Source organism: Chlorocebus sabaeus, chromosome 23 (assembly GCF_047675955.1).
Source record: "Chlorocebus sabaeus isolate Y175 chromosome 23, mChlSab1.0.hap1, whole genome shotgun sequence".
Taxonomy (NCBI): domain Eukaryota; kingdom Metazoa; phylum Chordata; class Mammalia; order Primates; family Cercopithecidae; genus Chlorocebus; species Chlorocebus sabaeus.
In genome coordinates this window covers 40,715,535-40,734,834 of record NC_132926.1, presented here as the reverse complement: position 1 = coordinate 40,734,834, position 19,300 = coordinate 40,715,535, and the positions used below count along the sequence as shown (strand labels likewise).

Below are 19,300 nucleotides of genomic sequence, written 5' to 3'. Positions count from 1 at the left end.
AACATTTTGATCCACTTCCTAGTTGTTATAGTGATATATCTGGTTTCACATGGTTGAAAGGAAAAGTTTTCACTTTGCTTTTTGTACTAATAATATATCCTGGAAATCATTCTATATAAATGTATAGAAATCTTCATTTTTAAAATAGTTTCATAAAACTCCATTGTAAAACCCGGTTGTGGTGGCTCATCCTGTAATCCCAACACTTTGGGATGCCGAGGCGGGTGGATCACCTGAGGTCAGGAGTTCAAGGCCAGCCTGGCCAACATGGTGAAACCCAGTCTCTACTAAAAATACAAAAATTAGCTGGGCGTGGCGGTGGGTGCCTGTAGTCCCAGCTACTTGGGAGGCTGAGGCAGGAGAATCGCTTGATTCCAGGAGGTGGAGATTGCAGTGAGCGGAGATCGCACCACTTCTCTGCAGCCTGAGCGACAGAGTGAGACTCCGTTTAAAAAAAAAAACAAAAAAACAAAAAAACCTCCATTTTATGTGTACATGTCATAATCTGTTTAACCCATCTATGACTTGTCATTTAGGTAGTTTCCAATATTTTTGCAATTATAAAAAATGCTAATGAAGAACCTGAGATATATATACATATTTTTGTTGTTGTTATTGTTATTTTTGAGGTGTGTATGCATAACAAATTCCTAGTCGTGTGATTGTTGGATCATAGGGTAAAGGCATATGTAGTTTTGTTAAATGTAACTATTCCCCATCTTGCATTCCTACAAATAGATGAAAATGTCCATTGTCCCATAGTCTCCTTTGCAGAGTATATTGTCAAGATTTTTAATTGTTGCCAACCTGATAGGTAAAAAGATATCTCCAAATAATTTTAATTAAAATTTCTCTCATTATGAATGAGGTTAAATAGTTTTTCATATGTTTAAAAGCCAGTTTATATCTTTTTGTTTATTTGGAGACCGGAATCTTGCTCTGTTGCTCAGGCCAAATTGCAGTGATGCAGTCATAGCTCACTGTAGCCTTGCACTCCTGGGCTCAAGCAATCCTCCTACCTTAGCCTCCCAAGTAGCTAGGACTACAGATGGATGCCACCATGTCCAGCTAATTTTTTTTTTTTTTTTTTTTTTGTAGAGATGTGGGATCTCACTGTGTTGCTCAGGCTAGTCTTGAACTACTGGTTTCAAGTGATCCTCCCACTTCAGCCTCCCAAAAGTGCTAAGATTACAGCCATGAACCACCGCAAATTACCCTATGTATTTTTTTTGAATTGTCTGTTGATGTCTTATTTTCATTTTTCTAGTAGGTTTTTTTTTTTAAGTGTTTTAGCCTAAATTTGTAAAAAGTTTAGGGGATATACGAAGGGACTCTAAATGCTTATGAAGAAATTGAATTAAAAGATAGAAATAAAAATATAAGCTTTATTTTTCAACATGAGCCCCATCAATTTCAAGACACTTTTGTAAGCAATGATACTAGCCATTTAGTTCATCCCTAAAGAACTGAGAGTCCTGGGAATTTAACTATGTCAATGCAGTCTTTTTTATGTTGGCTACTGAAGAAAAAATGGGTGCCCCTCGAGTTGTAAAATTAGGAAACAAAACGAGTCAGAAGAAACCAAATCAGCACTGAAAGGTGGGTGCTTTATAATTACCCAAGAAAACCCTCACCAAATTGCCCTTGCTTGATGAGAGGAATGAGCAGGAGCATTGTTGTGGTCAAGAAGGATTCTGGGGAAGTTTTCTGAGGCATTTTTTCTACTAAAGCTTTGGTAACTTTCTCAAAACACTCTCATACTAAGCAGATCTTATCACTCTTTGGCTCTCCAGTAAGTCAACAAGCAAAATGCCTTAAACATCCCAAAAAAGCCATTGCCATGATATTTGCTCTTGACCAGTCTGCTTTTGCATTGACTAGACCACTTCCACCTCTTGTGCTTTGTCTTCAGGATCACACTGGTAAAGCCATGTTTCATCTCCTGTTACAGTTATTTTTTGTTTTTTTTTTTTGTTTTTTTTTAAGAAACTCTTCAGGATCTTTATCACATTTGCTTAAAATTTCAACTGAGGCCGGGCGCAGTGGCTTACGCCTATAATCCCAGCATTTTGGGAGGCTGAGTGGGGGCGAATCACGAGGTCAGGTCAGGAGATCGAGACCATCCTGGCTAACACAGTGAAACCCCGTCTCTACTAAAAATACAAAAAATTAGCCGGGAGTGGTGGCAGGCGCCTGTAGTCCCAGCTACTCGGAAGGCTGAGGCAGGGGAATGGCATGAACTCGGGAGGTGGAGCTTGCAGTGAGCCGAGATCACGCGACTGCACTACAGCCTGGGCAACGGAGCGAGACTCCATCTAAAAAAAAAAAAAAAAAAAAATCAAGTGAAAGTTCTGGTCTTAGTGCAGCTGATCTATTTTATTCTAATTTTTTTTTAGACACAGCCTTGCTCTGTTACCCAGGCTGGAGTGCAGTGGCACCATCATGGCTCACTGCAGCCTTGGTCTCATGGGCTCAAGCAATCCTCCCACCTCAGGCTCCCAAGTAGCCAGAACTACAGGCACATGCTACCATGCCTGGCTAATTTTCTTGTCCCTAATCTAGATGTAATGGTTTTGGCACCCATCTAATGGAAAGTTTGCTCAACTTTAATTTTTCAGTCAGAATTATGTAAGCTGAACCAAGATGTCTATGGTGTTGGCTATTGTTTCTGCTGTTAATTGTAGGTCTTCTTTAATTAGAGCACAGATAAGATCATTTTTTTCCTCCCAAATTGATGTAGATGGTCTTTTGCGGTGGGCTTCATCTTCAGCATTGCCTCATCCCTTCTTAAAACAAGTTAGCTACTTGTAAACTGCCGATTTCTTTGGAGCATTGTCTCCGTAAACTTTTCACAAAACATCAATGATTTCATCATTCTTCCACTCAAGCTTCATCATAAATCTGATGTCTGTTCTTGTTTCCATTTTAGCAGAATTCATGTTACTCTGATAGGGGCTCTTTTCAAACTGATATCTTACTATTCTTAGTGCCTCCAACTAGATCCTATTCAGACATGTTATAACATGTTAGTATGGGTTTATTTTGGTGCTAGAAATATTTTGCAATCTACGCATTTTTTTCATAATATGCATTTCCATGAAATTTTTGAAAACTCCTTGTATTAGGGATATTAGTCCTTTGTCCAATGAATAGACTGCAAATATTTTCTTACAGCTTGTCATTTACCTTTTGACATTTTTTTGCAATGCAATTTTTTTCCCTTTGTTTTTGTTTTTTGTGTAATGAAATGAATCAATGTTTTCTTTTTTCTTTTTTTTTTTTTTAGACCAACTCTCAGTCTGTCACCCAGGCTGGAGTGCGGTGTTGCAATCTCGGCTCACGGCAATCTCTGTCTCCCAGGTTCAAGTGATTCTCATCTCTCAGTTTCCCAAGTAGCTGGGATTACAGGCACATGCCACCATGCCCGGCTAATTTTTGTATTTTTAGTAGAGACGAGGTTTCACCATTTTGGCCAGGCTGGTCTCAAACTCCTGACTTCAAGTGATCCACCCACCTCGGCCTCCCAAAGTGCTGGGATTACAGACGTGAGCCACTGCGCCCGGCCAAATCAATGTTTTCTTATATTGCATTTAGGTTTTAAGTCATAGTTAGAAAGCCTTTCCGCACACCTAGGTTATAGAAACATTCGTTACTTTTTTCTTCCAGTGCTAGTACTTGTATGGTTTTTGGTTTCCACGTTTAGATCCCTGATCTAATTGGAGTTTACTCTTGTGTGTGCTGAGATATGGATCTGATTGTATCTTTTTTCCCAAATGGCTATCCAGTTGTCCCAATGCCATTTATTAAGCACTTCATCTTTGTCCCAGTGATTTGAGATAGCATCTTTATCATGTACTAAATTTCTATAGTGCCAGAAGATTTTAATTTTTTTTAGACAGGGTCTGGCTCTGTTGCCCAGGCTGGAGTGTAGTGGCACAATCTCAGCTTGCTGCAACCTCTGCCTCACAAGCTCAAGTGCCCCCACCTCATCCTCTCAAATTGCTGGGACTACAGGCACATGCCACCACACCAGGCTGATTTTTATATTTTTTGTAGAATGAGATTTCACCATGTTGCCCAGGCTGGTCTCAAACTCCTGAGCTTAAGCAATTCACCCACGACAGCCTCCCAAAATGCTAGGATTACAAGCATGAGCCACCACACCCAGCTGCCAGAAAATTTTAATGATCAGAAAGCCACAATTCTTTCTTCCTCTCTTATATGTTGAAGTAAATTACTTCATTTAGAAAACTAGACTCGGCACAGTGGTTCACACCTGTAATCCCAACACTTTGGGAGGTTGAGGCGAGCAGATCACCTGAGGTTAGGAGTTTGAGACCAGCCTGGCCAACATGGTGAAACCCTGTCTCTGCTAAAAATAGAAAAATTTGCCGGGCATGGTGGTGAGTACCTGTAATCCCAGCTACTTGGGAGGCTAAGGCAGGAGAATCGCTTTAACCCGGGAGGCAGAGGTTGTGGTGAGCCGAGACCACGCCATTGCACCCCAGCCTGGGCAACAGGAGCAAAACTCCATCTCAAAAAAAAAAAAAAAAGAAAAAGAAAAAAGAAATAACTCAACCATACAAGGCTACCTATTTGGTGAGAACTAAAAATAAGTTAGATAGCAATGTAATAGCAAAATGTGGGTACAAAATTGAAACAAATTATTTCTTAGGAGAGTGTAGGTCTCATGGAAGATTTTCATGTGGACAAATTTAGTAAATTTTTTGCAGGTAATTTCCTGACATATTTAACATTTGTAATATAGTAAACGATAAGAAGGTACTAATATGATCCAGACTAGAAGAGAATAGCACCAAAGTGGGAGATGGGGTAAACCCGTGTTTTTTTTACTTTAGGCTTTTGACTACAAATCAATGTTTGACTAACAAAACAGTCCAAAATTATTGTTTTTGCTGGGCGTGGTGGGTCACTCCTGTAATCCCAGCACTTTGGGAGACCAAGGTGGGAGGATTGCTTGAGCGTAGGAGTTTGAGACCATTCTAAGCAACAAGGCAAGAACCTGTCTCTACAAAAATTTAAAAATTAGCCAGAAATGGTGGCACATGCCTGTAGTCCCAGCTACTTGGGAGGCTGAGGCAGGAGGATTGCTTGAGCCTTTTGAAGTTGAGGCTTCAGTGAGCCGTGATCACCCCTCTGCACTCCAGCTTGGGCAACAGAGCAAGACCCCATCTCAAAAAATAAAACAAAATAGACTGAGCACGATGGGTCACTCCTGTAATCCCAGCACTTTGGGAGGCCGAGGCGGGTGTATCATGAGGTAAAGAGATTGAGACCATCCTGACCAACATGGTGAAACCCTGTCTCTACTAAAAATACAAAACTTAGCTGGGCGTGGTGGCGCACGCCTGTAGTTTCAGCTACTCGGGAAGCTGAGGCAGGAGAATCGCTTGAACCTGGGAGGTGGAGGTTGCAGTGAGCCAAGATTGTGCCACTGCACTCCACCCTGGTGACAGACCGAGACTCTGCCTCTCAATAAATAAATAAATAAATAAATAAAACAAAATAAGTAAAATAAAATAAATGTTTGTAGTCCCAAAACATTTTGATGGCATAATTTCTTCTTGTTCTAACAAAACTGCATATGCATTTGTCCTATGACCTAGCAATCACACTATTAGGAATTTATCATAAATACGTACCTCAAAAATTACAAAAATACATATATACCAGGTTATTTATTACAACATTATTTTTAATTGCAAAAACATTGTAGATAGAATGGAGGTCATATAAAACTTATTCTTAAGATTCAGACCAGGTGCAGTGGCTCATGCCTGTAATCCCAGCACTTTGGGAGGCCGAGGCAGGCAGATCACCTGAGGCCAGGAGTTTGAGACCAGTCTGGTCAGCATGGTGAAACCCTGTCTCTACCAAAAATACAAAAATTAGCTGGGCATGGTGGCACGCCTGTAATCCCAGCTACTCGGGATGCTGAGGCACGAGAACTGCTTGAACCCTGGAGGCAGAGACTGTAGTGATCTGAGATCATGCCACTACATTCCAGTCTGGGCAACAGAGCAAGACTTCGTCTCAAAAAAAAAAAAAAAAAAAAGATTCACAGATCATCTTATCAAATCAAAGTACGCAAAATATTCAGGTAAACTTCAGATAAATATGAAGGCTAAACCATTCAGCTTCTTCACCAAATCCTTGAATGTCCCACCTGTCTAAATTGAGATACATGCTTGTTTGATTTATTGGTTAACTGTTTTTATTCCATTTTTCCTCAAATGATCCCATAATTTGACCTTAGGAAGCTGTTCAAATAGACACATTAGGTAGAATGGAAAGGCTACTCGATGATATTTAGGATTTTAAGAGGATTTTATTTATTTTTACTTGTGTGCAGTAATTTAATAGCATCTTGAATAGGATTTTATGATATTACTAACCCTCTGGGAATAATATCAGGTAATTAGACAGTTAGCTAATATTAAAATATATATTAGGTAATATTTATTGAGAGTTTCCTCTGTGTCAAGCAGGGTCAGCTTCATAGGCAGGCAACTTGTGCAGGGACACAGGGCTTCATGCTTAGATGGGCCCCCTTGCTTTGAAGGCCCCTATCCTTTGGTTAGGGCTCTGCTGTTATCATCTTGAAATTCTTAATAATTTTTATTTTATTTTTTTGAGTCAGGGTCTTGCTCTGTCACCCAGGCTGGAGTGTAGTGGACTCACTACAACTTTGAACTCCTGGGCTCAAGCAATCCTCCCACTTCAGCCTTCTGAGTAGTTAGGACGACAAACACGTGCCACCGTGCTCAGATAAGTTGTTTTTTTTTGTTTTTTTGTTTTGTTTTGTTTTAGAGATGAGGCTGTCCCTACGTTGCTCAGGCTGGTTTCAAATTCCTGGCCTCAAGTGATCTTCCCGCCTTAGCCTTCCAAAGTGCTGGGACTACAGACATGAGCCACTGTGCCTGGTCAATCATTTTTAACAGCAAGCCCAAGCCCCCTGTTTTGTTTTGTTTTGTTTTGTTTTGTTTTGAGGCAGAGTCTCCCTCTGTTGTCCAGGCTAGAGTGCAGTGGTGTGATCTTGCCTCACTGCAACCTCTGCCTCCTGGGTTCAAGTGATTCTCCTGGCTCAGCCTCCCTAGTAGCTGGGATTACAGGCACCTGCCACCACACCCGGCAAATTTTTTGTATTTTTAGTAGAGATGGAGCTTCACTATGTTGGCAAGGCTGGTCTCAAACTCCTGACCTCAAGTGATCCACCCATTTCAGCCTCCGAAAGTGCTGGGATTACAGATGTGACCCACCGCGCCTGGCCTCCGAGCCCCCTATTTTTTTTTTTTTTTTTTGAGATGGAGTCTCGCTCTGTCGCCCAGGCTGGAGTGCAGTGGCCGGATCTCTGCTCACTGCAAGCTCCGCCTCCCGGGTTCACGCCATTCTCCTGCCTCAGCCTCCGGAGTAGCTGGGACTACAGGCGCCCGCCACCTCGCCCGGCTAGTTTTTTGTATTTTTTTAGTAGAGACGGGGTTTCACCGGGTTAGCCAGGATGGTCTCGATCTCCTGACCTCATGATCCGCCCGTCTCGGCCTCCCAAAGTGCTGGGATTACAGGCTTGAGCCACCGCGCCCGGCCTCCGAGCCCCCTATTTTTATTTTGCACTGACCCTACAAGTTATGTAGCTAGGCCTAGTTATGTTTTTAGCAAGGAAGGTATATAATCTCATGTACATTTTTGAAAGATTACTCAGGTCTCTGCATGTGAAGTGGAATTTAGGGAATGCAAAAGAGGGAGTAAAAATAACAGCAAGGAAGCTATGAGATAGCATTTAAGGTTGCTTTGACTCAGGGCTCGCAGTAGATAGGATACGTAATTGATAGTTTCAAAATATGTTTTGGGAATAGTAAGCATTGGTATGGATTAGTAATATACTGGATGTGGGGATGCAGAAAAACATATTAAAAATTACTTCTGAAATTCTGGCTGGAATAGAAGTGCCACTTACCAGGTGAGGAAGGTTGGAGACATAACATATTTGAGGGTGTGGTCAAAAGCTGAGTTTGACATTATGCTACATCATATAAAAGACATATAAAAGACTACCTATTTTATAATTCCTTTTTAATGAAATATCTGGAAAAGGCAAAACTGTGGTTGCCTGAGGCTGAAGCTAGGAAGATTGACTACAGACAGGCATGAGGGAAATTTTGGGGGGTGATGAGAGTATTCTAAAACTGGATTGTGGGGTTGGTTGCATTACTATATAAATTTATTTAAAATCCCTGCATTTTATAGGGGCACTATGTATGTAGAAAGCTGTGAAAAGATTTTAAAAATGATTGACATGTCTGTGGTTATGTCAGTGAGTACTATTATTATTCCCATTTTATAGATAAAGAAAATAAAAGAGAAGTTAAACATAAAAGTTTCATGGTTACATAGCTACTAGGTTCTATGTATTGGAACCTAGTTCCAATACAATTCCAGTACTGGAATTTGAATCTTTTTGACACTAAGACCTTACTCTCGATCATATAATACATCCACTTCCTATTTTAAAGCTATATTATAGCCGGGTGGTGGCTCACGCCTGTAATCCCAGGACTTTGGGGGGCCAAGGCAGGCAGATCACGAGATTGGGAGATTGAGACCATCCTGCCTAACACGGTGAAACCCCGTCTCTACTAAAAATACAAAAAATTAGCCAGGGATGGTGGCACACACCTGTATCCCAGTTACTAGGGAGGCTGAGGCAGGAGAACTGCTTGAACCCAGGAGGCGGAGCTTGCAGTGAGAAGAGATCGTGCCAATGCACTCCAGTGTGGGTGACAAAGCGAGACACCATCTCAAAAAAAACAAAAACAAAACAAAACAAAAAAATATATATATATATATAGAGAGAGAGAGAGTAAATGCTGCATCTCATTGGTCAGAAGCTGTCTTGAAATTATAAAACAGAGAAGAAAAAAGATAAAGACTAGGTAATTGTGTTGAATCAGTATATAAATCCTGTATACTGGTCCTTCCATTTCCCCTAGAAATAAGTGATACAGGCCAGGCACTGTGACTCACACCTGTAATCTCAGCACTTTGGGAGGCAGAGGCTGGCAGATCACCTGAGGTTGGGAGTTTGAGATCAGCCTGACCAACATGGAGAAACCCCATCTCTACTAAAAATACAAAATTAGCTGGGTGTGGTGGTGCATGCCTGTATTCCCAGCTACTCGGGAGGCTGAGGCAGGAAAATTGCTTGAACCTGAGAGGCGGAGGTTGCGGTGAGCCAAGATTAAGCCATTGCACTCCAGCCTGGGCAACAAGAGCAAAACGAAAGAGGGGGGGGGGGGGGAGAGAGAGAGAGAAGGAGGGAGGGAGGGAGGAAAGGAAGGAAAAGAAGGAGAAGGAAAGGAAGGAAACAACAAGTTATGGCATCTTTGTTTATTATCCACTGTGAGTTGTATTATCACACCTTACTTGGCTCTTTGGCAAACTATATTATATCTTCAGATCATTAGGGCTAGGAAATAGTCTCATTAGGTCCACTGGTAACTTGAAGGAGTAAATGTATCTTCCAAAAAATGCTTACTTCCAGGGAGATTGGATCCACATAAATGAATACATATATAGTCCTTAGTGTATGCTATTATTGTACTATGCCAGTAGCATAAAGATTCCTGTATTAATAAGCATTAAGTGCCTGCTGTGCTAGACAGTGAGGATACAAATGGCCACAAAAATAGCATGGTCCCTGCCCTCCTGGAGCTTCTATTTTTCTTTTTCAGTGGGAGAAGCAGACATTTTGCTTAAGCAAAAATAATTATAAAATTTAAAGTTGTGCCAAGTTCAATGGAAAAAAATATAAAGTGTTCTGAGAGAGCATAACAAAGGATCCTGGTCTTAACTGGGGCCTAATGGAAGACCTCCATTAGGAAATAACATTTAAACTAAGACCAGAAAGATTTGTAGAAATTAGCAAAGCAAAGGGAGGGAGGAGAAAGCAGCTTTCCTGGCAAAGGAACAACTTGTGTGAGGGCTCTGAGACAGGGAAGGGCTGGGGATCTGACCACCCTCAAAGTGGTGCAGTGGAGTACAGTTAGAGAGGGAGAAGACATGAGAACTTGAATACTATGCAAAGGACTTGGTATTTTAATTCAAGAGCAGTATGATGCTACTGAGGAGCAGCTGGAGAATTGTGTGATCCAACTAAAATTTTAGGAAGATCAACCTCGCTATTGTGGAGAATGGATATACAAGGGTTCTGTTGGTTCATGAAGAGGTCTTAAGAAAACTATGAGCTGGGTGCAGTAGCTCAGGCCTGTAGTCCCAGCTACTCAGAAGTCTGAGGAGGGAGGATCCCTTGAGCCCAAGGAGTTGGAGGTTACAGTGAGCTGTGATTATTCCACTGTACTCCAGCCCGGATGACAGAGTGAGATCCTGCCTCAGAAACAAAAACAAAAAAACAAACAACAACAACAACAACAAAAGTCTCAGAAAACTACAGGCCTTATTATCAAGAAAATGGCAGGCCTTATTATTGAGAAAATGACTTACATTTTTAAAAGCTGATTTTCAAAAACCAGACTGTGAATTAAGTGATGCTGAATAGCAGAAGAAAAGATTGATAAACCAGTGTATCTCTGAATAACCCACTAGATCAGTGCTTGTCAAACTTTAACGGGTTTTCAAATCATCCTGATGTTTTGTTAAAATGTAAATCCTGTCTCAGTAGGTTTAGAGGAGGGCATTTCTGCATTTCCAACAAGCTCCCTGGTGGTGCCTAGACCATTGATCCTCACACTTTGAGTAGCAAGTGACTGGGCTATACTCTATATTCTAAATTCTAAAGGTATTCTATCTTCTAATGCCTATCAGCCCTCTTGCTGGTCTGGCTAATTATCAAACTTGAGCATTTAAAACTGTGGGTTTTCAGAGATGAATTGAAGTGTTAAAGGCATGGAAATACAGGTCACATATGGCTTTTCATCTCTTTGGGAAATATCCTATATATCCTTACTTCTTTTCTACCTGCCTAACCTATGTGCCTACCCCTTCACCTATGTTCAAGGTTCTGTTATACTTCAAAAGGACTCTATGCAATCAAAGTGATGTCTAAGAAATAGTATGAGGCTCTAACACTTTACATCTAATGGTGTGGTTTGCATCACTTATTGAGGCCTACTCTGTGCCAGGCACTTTACCTGCCTTCTTCATTTAATAGGAGAGGACCAAGAACGCTTAGAGGTTCGTTTCTTGTTCAAGGATATACATCTCAACTCTGATATCATAGTGGACTCTTTTATTCACTATCATAATCATTATCATTTTGTTTGGTGACTACAATTCTAAATGCGGAAAACTGAAGCCTCTTTATTCTGTGACTAAAGGCTTTGTATTTTCTAAAGATTTGTGGAGCTTTGCTGCCATTATTTCAATAATTTTATAAAGATCCTAGGTGTTAAATAGGCCTGGCTTTTTTTCTTTTTAAAATCTTCTCCGTCTTCTTCTTCGTTAGCAGTGCAACTTCTTGTGGCATATGTGGCATAAGTGCAAGATCTTGGGAAAAGGATTGATCAAGTAAAGGGAAACTATAGAGAGAGTATGCTCAACAATTGAGATCATGCTCCTCATGAAAGATGGGGTAGGGAAATTTCTTATTGCTCCCTGGTTCTTAAGGAATGAGAGCTAATAATGACATCCAGTTTTAAAAGAAATAAAATCTGAATTGTACTTTTAAATTTTATAAGCCAGAGTTAAACCAATAGATGGTAACTCCTGCTAATTTGATAGTAGCTCCAGATAGTGAGGAAGTGACAGGGAATGCTAATTTCATTTGGTAAGAGATAAAACTGAAATTATTAATGTCTCCATGGAAATGCTAAATGCCTCCTTACAAGTAGGATCCGGCTAATTGTCTGTCTTCCAACAAACCAGATTTGTTGGTGTTTTTCCCGACAACGTTGTGTAGTTTTCGGTTTGGTTCGATCCCCTTTCTTGTGATCAAAGAAAGTGATTCAAGTGTTTAATGGGTCTTGATTTGGATTGGAGACTTGCAGAACGGTTAGCCTCACCGCCCCAAGGCTGGCTTTCCTTAAGGTAGGTTTCCTATGCACAGATACTGGCAAGGCGCTTTGACTGGAAACTCTGGAAGGAAGCCAAAGGAAAGTGAAGTTCCTGGCGCTAGCGCGTGTCCTGCTCAGAGAGCCCGGCGCTAGCTCATTCTTCGTGCAGTTATTGGCTGGGACTCTGTGTGCCGCTGTCGGCCAATGAAGACGCTGGAGATTGGGCCCCGGCCCGTCCCCTTTCTGCGCCCCGGGATGAGGCAGAGACTGAACAGCCGGCGAGCAAATCAACGGCATCCAGAAAGCCATGTCGGACTCAGCGCCCAGCGCCCAAGCGCTAACCCGCTGAAAGTTTCTCAACGAAATCGCAGGGACGATCTGGACCCCGCTGAGAGGATCTGCTTTTGAGTGAGATGGTCCCAGAGGCCTGGAGGAGCGGACTGGTAAGCACCGGGAGGGTAGTGGGAGTTTTGCTTCTGCTTGGTGCCTTGAACAAGGCTTCCACGGTCATTCACTATGAGATCCTGGAGGAAAGAGAGAAGGGTTTCGCTGTGGGCAACGTGGTCGCGAACCTTGGTTTGGATCTCGGTAGCCTGTCAGCCCGCCGGCTCCGGGTGGTGTCTGGAGCTAGCCGAAGATTCTTTGAGGTGAACCGGGAGACCGGAGAGATGTTTGTAAACGACCGTCTGGATCGAGAGGAGCTGTGTGGGACACTGCCGTCTTGTACTGTAACTCTGGAGTTGGTAGTGGAGAACCCGCTGGAACTGTTCAGCGTGGAAGTGGTGATCCAGGACATCAACGACAACAATCCTGCTTTCCCTACCCAGGAAATGAAATTGGAGATTAGCGAGGCTGTGGCTCCGGGGACGCGCTTTCCGCTTGAGAGCGCGCACGATCCCGATGTGGGAAGCAACTCTTTACAAACCTATGAGCTGAGCCGAAACGAATACTTTGCGCTTCGCGTGCAGACGCGGGAGGACAGCACCAAGTACGCGGAGCTGGTGCTGGAGCGCGCCCTGGACCGAGAACGCGAGCCTAGTCTCCAGTTAGGGCTGACGGCATTGGACGGAGGGACCCCAGCTCTCTCTGCCAGCCTGCCTATTCACATCACGGTGCTGGACGCGAATGACAATGCGCCTGTCTTCAACCAGTCCTTGTACCGGGCGCGCGTCCTGGAGGATGCACCCTCCGGGACGCGCGTGGTACAAGTCCTTGCAACGGATCTGGATGAAGGCCCCAACGGTGAAATTATTTACTCCTTCGGCAGCCACAACCGCGCCGGCGTGCGGGAACTATTCGCCTTAGACCTTGTAACCGGGATGCTGACAATCAAGGGTCGACTGGACTTCGAGGACACCAAACTCCATGAGATTTACATCCAGGCCAAAGACAAGGGCGCCAGTCCCGAAGGAGCACATTGCAAAGTGTTGGTGGAGGTTGTGGATGTGAATGACAATGCCCCGGAGATCACAGTCACCTCCGTGTACAGCCCAGTACCCGAGGATGCCCCTCTGGGGACTGTCATCGCTTTGCTCAGTGTAACTGACCTGGATGCTGGCGAGAACGGGCTGGTGATCTGCGAAGTTCCACCGGGTCTCCCTTTCAGCCTTACTTCTTCCCTCAAGAATTACTTCACTTTGAAAACCAGTGCAGACCTGGATCGGGAGACTGTGCCAGAATACAACCTCAGCATCACCGCCCGAGATGCGGGAACCCCTTCCCTCTCAGCCCTTACAATAGTGCGTGTTCAAGTGTCCGACATCAATGACAACCCTCCACAATCTTCTCAATCTTCCTACGACGTTTACATTGAAGAAAACAACCTCCCCGGGGCTCCAATACTAAACCTAAGTGTCTGGGACCCCGATGCCCCGCAGAATGCTCGGCTTTCTTTCTTTCTCTTGGAACAAGGAGCTGAAACCGGGCTAGTGGGTCGCTATTTCACAATAAATCGTGACAATGGCATAGTGTCATCCTTAGTGCCCCTAGACTATGAGGATCGGCGGGAATTTGAATTAACAGCTCATATCAGCGATGGGGGCACCCCGGTCCTGGCCACCAACATCAGCGTGAACATATTTGTCACTGATCGCAATGACAATGCCCCCCAGGTCCTATATCCTCGGCCAGGTGGGAGCTCGGTGGAGATGCTGCCTCGAGGTACCTCAGCAGGCCACCTAGTGTCACGGGTGGTAGGCTGGGACGCGGATGCAGGACACAATGCCTGGCTGTCCTACAGTCTCTTGGGAGCCCCTAACCAGAGCCTTTTTGCCATAGGGCTCCACACTGGTCAAATCAGTACTGCCCGTCCAGTCCAGGACACAGATTCACCCAGGCAGACTCTCACGGTCTTGATCAAAGACAACGGGGAGCCTTCGCTCTCCACCACTGCTACCCTCACTGTGTCAGTAACCGAGGACTCTCCTGAAGCCCGAGCCGAGTTCCCCTCTGGCTCTGCCCCCCGGGAGCAGAACAAAAATCTCACCTTTTATCTACTTCTTTCTCTAATCCTGGTTTCTGTGGGGTTCGTGGTCACAGTGTTCGGAGTAATAATATTCAAAGTTTACAAGTGGAAGCAGTCTAGAGACCTATACCGAGCCCCAGTGAGCTCACTGTACCGAACACCAGGGCCCTCCTTGCACGCGGACGCCGTGCGGGGAGGCCTGATGTCGCCGCACCTTTACCATCAGGTGTATCTCACCACGGACTCCCGCCGCAGCGACCCGCTGCTGAAGAAACCTGGTGCAGCCAGCCCACTGGCCAGCCGCCAGAACACGCTGCGGAGCTGCGATCCGGTGTTCTATAGGCAGGTGTTGGGTGCAGAGAGCGCCCCTCCCGGACAGGTAAGGTTTAGCAAGTCATGCTTGACCCTGTTAGTGCTTTTTGATTCCTACATCATATTGAGGAAGGAATGGAGCTGTTTTTTAGTGATGAAGATGTTTTCCTGATGATGCATTCACACTTTCACCTGGCCCTTCCTAGATCAAAGTTAGTGCCTTTGTGAGATGGTGGCCTGCCAGAGTGTGGTTTGTGGTCCCATTTCAGGGGGAAGATACTTGACTCATCTATGGACCCAATTCACCTCCTCAGCACTCATTTGCTATCACAACTAACCAATCTTGCTAAGGGATGGTTAAGCCAAAAAACAAGATCTCAGCGATCAGAGTTTAGTCTGGTATCATTTATATTAGGAATAAGCTGCTGGATACCTCCAACCAGAGGCAGCTTCTAGGAATACAAAAACTACCTCATTCCTCCACCTTTCAAGTGATTGTGACATTTGTATTAAAACTAGCTTTTTGATAATTTTCCTTTGTTTACACAGATCGTGTACCTCATTCTCAGATAATTTTGTATGAATGAAATGAAATTCCAGGCATCCTTTAAATTTTATTTCAAGCACTCTACTGGAAATGATGTGCACCCTACTTACAAAATATTTTTACCTTGTTACAGTAATGCATGTTTGCTATAAAATTCGGAAAATGCAGAAAAGTATTTTAAAAATTAAAACTACAGGCAGGGAGCGATGGCTCAAGCCTGTAATCCCAGCACTTTGGGAGGCCAAGATGGGCGGATCACGAGGTCAGGAGATCGAGACCATCCTGGCTAACACGGTGAAACTCCGTCTCTACTAAAAAATACAAAAAAACTAGCTGGGCGAGGTGGCGGGCGCCTGCAGTCCCAGCTACTTGGGAGGCTGAGGCAGGAGAATGGCGTAAACCCGTGAGGCGGAGCTTGCAGTGAGCTGAGATCCGGCCCCTGCACTCCAGCCTGGGTGACAGAGCGAGACTCCGTCTCAAAAAAAAAAAAAAAAAAAAATTAAAACTCCAATCTCCAAACTCAAAGATACCCACTTTTAATTATAAAAGTAATAATTTATTTCAAAAATAAATCTAGACAACCCAAGAAAACATAAAGTAGCCAGACTCAGTGATGTGCACCTGTAGTTCTTGCTACTCAGTGTCTGAGAGGGGAGGAATGCTTGAGCCCAGGAGTTCTGGGCTGTGGTACACTATGCTGATCAATTGATCAATACACTGTCTGCACTAAGTTTAGCATGAATACAGTGACCTCGTGGGAAGGCAGGACCATCAGGTTGCCTAAGGAGGGGTGAACTGGCCCAGGTTGGAAATGCTGGTCAAAACTGCTGTGCTATTCAGTAGTGGGATGACATCTGTGAATGGTCACTGCACTCCAGCCTAGGCAATATAGGGAAACCCTGTCTCTTTAACAATAACAACAACAACAAAAATCCCAGAAACTACAAAAAGAGAGTCTTTTTGGTGCCTCCAGTGTTAGTACCTGTCCTTCCAGCCTTATTTTTTTTAAGTATATGCACAATGTGAAAGGTAGATAAATTCATATCCTAAGAAAGGTAAAGCATTCATTAATTCAGGGTGGTATGCAAGGATACTATCCAAGGCATGGGTATCCATGCAAGGTGACTGCAAGGCCTTTGCCCTGGAGAGAACGCTATACATACTCGCAACTGTAGGAGAACCACTGTTATTTTGTTACTCAGTGCATCATTGCTATCAACTCTTGGATTTGGCAGTTAGACAAATGTAGTTCTACCACTTACCAACTATGAGTCTGTGGCCAAGTTACTCAGTCTCCTTTCTAAGCCTCTTCATCATATGCAAAAGGGAATAATAAGTGTTTTATAAGATTAATGCATGATATAATGTATGCAAAGTGTTTAACATAGTGCCTGGCATATCATAACTGTTAAAAAATTATTAGCCAGCTCCTAGCATTTTGGGAGGCTGAGGCGGGAGGGTTGCTTGAGGCCAGCACTTCAAGACCAGCCTGAGCAATATAGTGAGATCCTGTCTCTACAAAAAAAAAAAAAAAAAAATTGTTTTCATTAGCTGGGCATGTTGGCATGCACCTTTGGTACCAGCTACTTGGGAGGCTTAAGTGGGAGAATTGCTTGAGCCTGGGAGATTGAAGCTACAGTTAGCTGTGATTGCACCACTACACTTCAACTATGGCAACAGAGTGCGACCCTGTCTCAAAAAAAAATTATCAGCTATTACTATTATTATTTTCATTAGTTCTTCACCCACCTAAAATCTTAAAAACACCTTGGAAATACACATATGAGAACAACCAAAAATGACAAAATAGAAGCACATATGAAAAGGCTAAGAAAGCATGAAAAGCAGCAAGAAATAGCTGCCACTCTTCTGGTCAGCCTGGAAAACAACTGGCATTTTCCCTAGAACAATGTTCTCAAATTTGTTGCACATTAAAATCACCTAGAGACCTTTTAAAAATTCTGAAACCCAGGCCACACCCCAACCAATTAAAGCACAATCTCTGGGGGTGGGACATAGACATCATTTTTTGAAGGTCCCCACTTGATCCTAATGTGCAGACAAATTTGAAAACCACTACTTTGGGAGGCTGAGGTGGGTGGATCATGAGATCAGGAGTTTGAGACCAGCCTGGCCAATATGGTGAAACCCCATCTCTATGCAAAAATTAGCTGGGTGTGGTGGCACACACCTGTAGTCCCAGCTACTCTGGAGGCTGAGGTGGGAGCATCAGTGAGGGAGAATCAGTGAACCCAGGACGCGGAAGTTTCAGTGAGCCCTGATCACACAACTGTACTCCAGTCTGGGCGACAGAGTGAGACTCCATCAGAAAAAAAAAAAAAAAAAAGAAAGAAAGAAAGAAAGAAAGAAAGAAAGAAAGAAAGAAAGAAAGAAAGAAAGAAAGAAAGAAAGAAAGAAAGAAAGAAAGAAAAAAGAAAAACAGTACTCTAGAACCTGCCAATCCATCGTTTAGCATATTTGTGAAGCAAAGTGTTATTCTGGTATTCTCAGAACCAGGATCCAGCTTTATTGGGCTAGGCCCAATTTTTTAAAAAATATAGTAAGGTCTCCTAGCCTTAAAGTATTACATAGAATAGCTCTAAAAGATCACTGTAGGAAGACATAAAATGGTATTTCAGTCATCTAAGGGAAAAACCTTCCTAAACCACTAGCACCTGGGCAACTATTCTTTAAACATCTACAGCTGTTCAATAGGTATTGGGTTGTATTTGGAGGGATGTGACAAAGTTGTTGTATAATTAGATTGTGGTGATGACTGCATCAGTTTAGTATATGTAAATACACTGAAAACTATCAGATTGTACACTTTAAATATGTGATTTGTATGGTATGTGAATTATATCTCAATACAAATCTAGAGATGAGGCTGGGCTCAGTGGCTCACGCCTGTAATGGCTCCCAGTACTCAGGGAGGCCGAGGTCAGTGGATCACCTGAGGCCAGGAGTTCAAGACCAGCCTGGCCAACATGGTGAAACCCATCTCTACTAATAATACAAAAATCAGGCCGGGCCTCGTTGCTCACACCTGAAATCCCAGCACTTTGGGAGGCAGAGGCGGGTGGATCACGAGGTCAGGAGTTCGAGACCAGCCTGGCCAACATGGTGAAACCCCATCTCTACTAAAAATACAAAAATTCACTAGGTGTGGTGGCTGAGGCAGGAGAATCGCTTGATGGTGGAGGTTGCAGTGGGCCGAGATCATGCCACTGCACTCCAGCCTGGGTGAAAGAACGAAACTCCATCTCAAAAAAAAAAAAAAAAAATCAGCCAGGTGTGGTAGCAGGTGCCTGTAATCCCAGCTACTTGGGAGGCTGAAGCAGGAGAATTGTTTTAACTCGGGAGGCAGAGGTTGCAGTGAGCCAAGGTCATGCTGTTGCATTCCAGCCTGGGCAACAAGAGCAAAACTCATTCCATCTCAAAAAAAAAAAAAAAAAAAAAAAAAAAAAAATCTAGAGATGGGAGAATCATATGGCTGGCATAAAAAGGTCAAGTCAAATATATGTAAGATTAAGGCTTTATGATGCTCTAGTGTCTAGTAAAACAGACTGGGTACTTGTTTTGGTGTGAAATTGCCAATATAAGTATAGTATTGTACATATTAGTTGTTTAGCTTTAGATAAGTCTTTTAATCTCTTTAAACTCCAGTTTCCTCATCTATAAAATAAAGAGAATATCTACTTTGCAAACTTGTTGTGAGAATGAAAAGTAATGCATATAAAGTCCCTGTACAGAGCAATAACTATTTTTTGAACTAAAAATGATAATACTGATATTCACCATTATTAGCATCCCTATGTGCCAGACACTGTAAACAATTAAAAGATATCATTCTGGTTCCCAGAGTACAATATGAGACAGACAAGAAAAAAGAAAAAAAAAAATGGAGATCTGCATAATATAAGATGCAGTGGGACAAAATGGGAAGAAACA

At 43.1% G+C, this 19,300-nt stretch overlaps 1 protein-coding gene across 20 annotated transcripts in view; it reads left to right on the top strand.

The window, feature by feature from the left end:
- The window catches only part of LOC103245184 (protocadherin gamma-C4), a 179,238-nt gene that overhangs the window by 129,591 nt on the left and 30,347 nt on the right, over positions 1-19,300 (top strand). The window contains exon 1 of one of the 20 annotated variants that reach the window (XM_038006794.2): positions 12,265-14,869. The exons of 18 other annotated variants lie outside the window; for them this stretch is intronic. In XM_038006794.2, coding sequence (XP_037862722.2) covers positions 12,440-14,869 — 2,430 coding nt within the window. In that variant the 5' untranslated portion in view covers positions 12,265-12,439. Of the gene's footprint in view, positions 1-12,264; positions 14,870-19,300 lie in introns of those variants that run through there. One more of the 20 variants, XM_038006831.2, reaches the window with a different exon arrangement.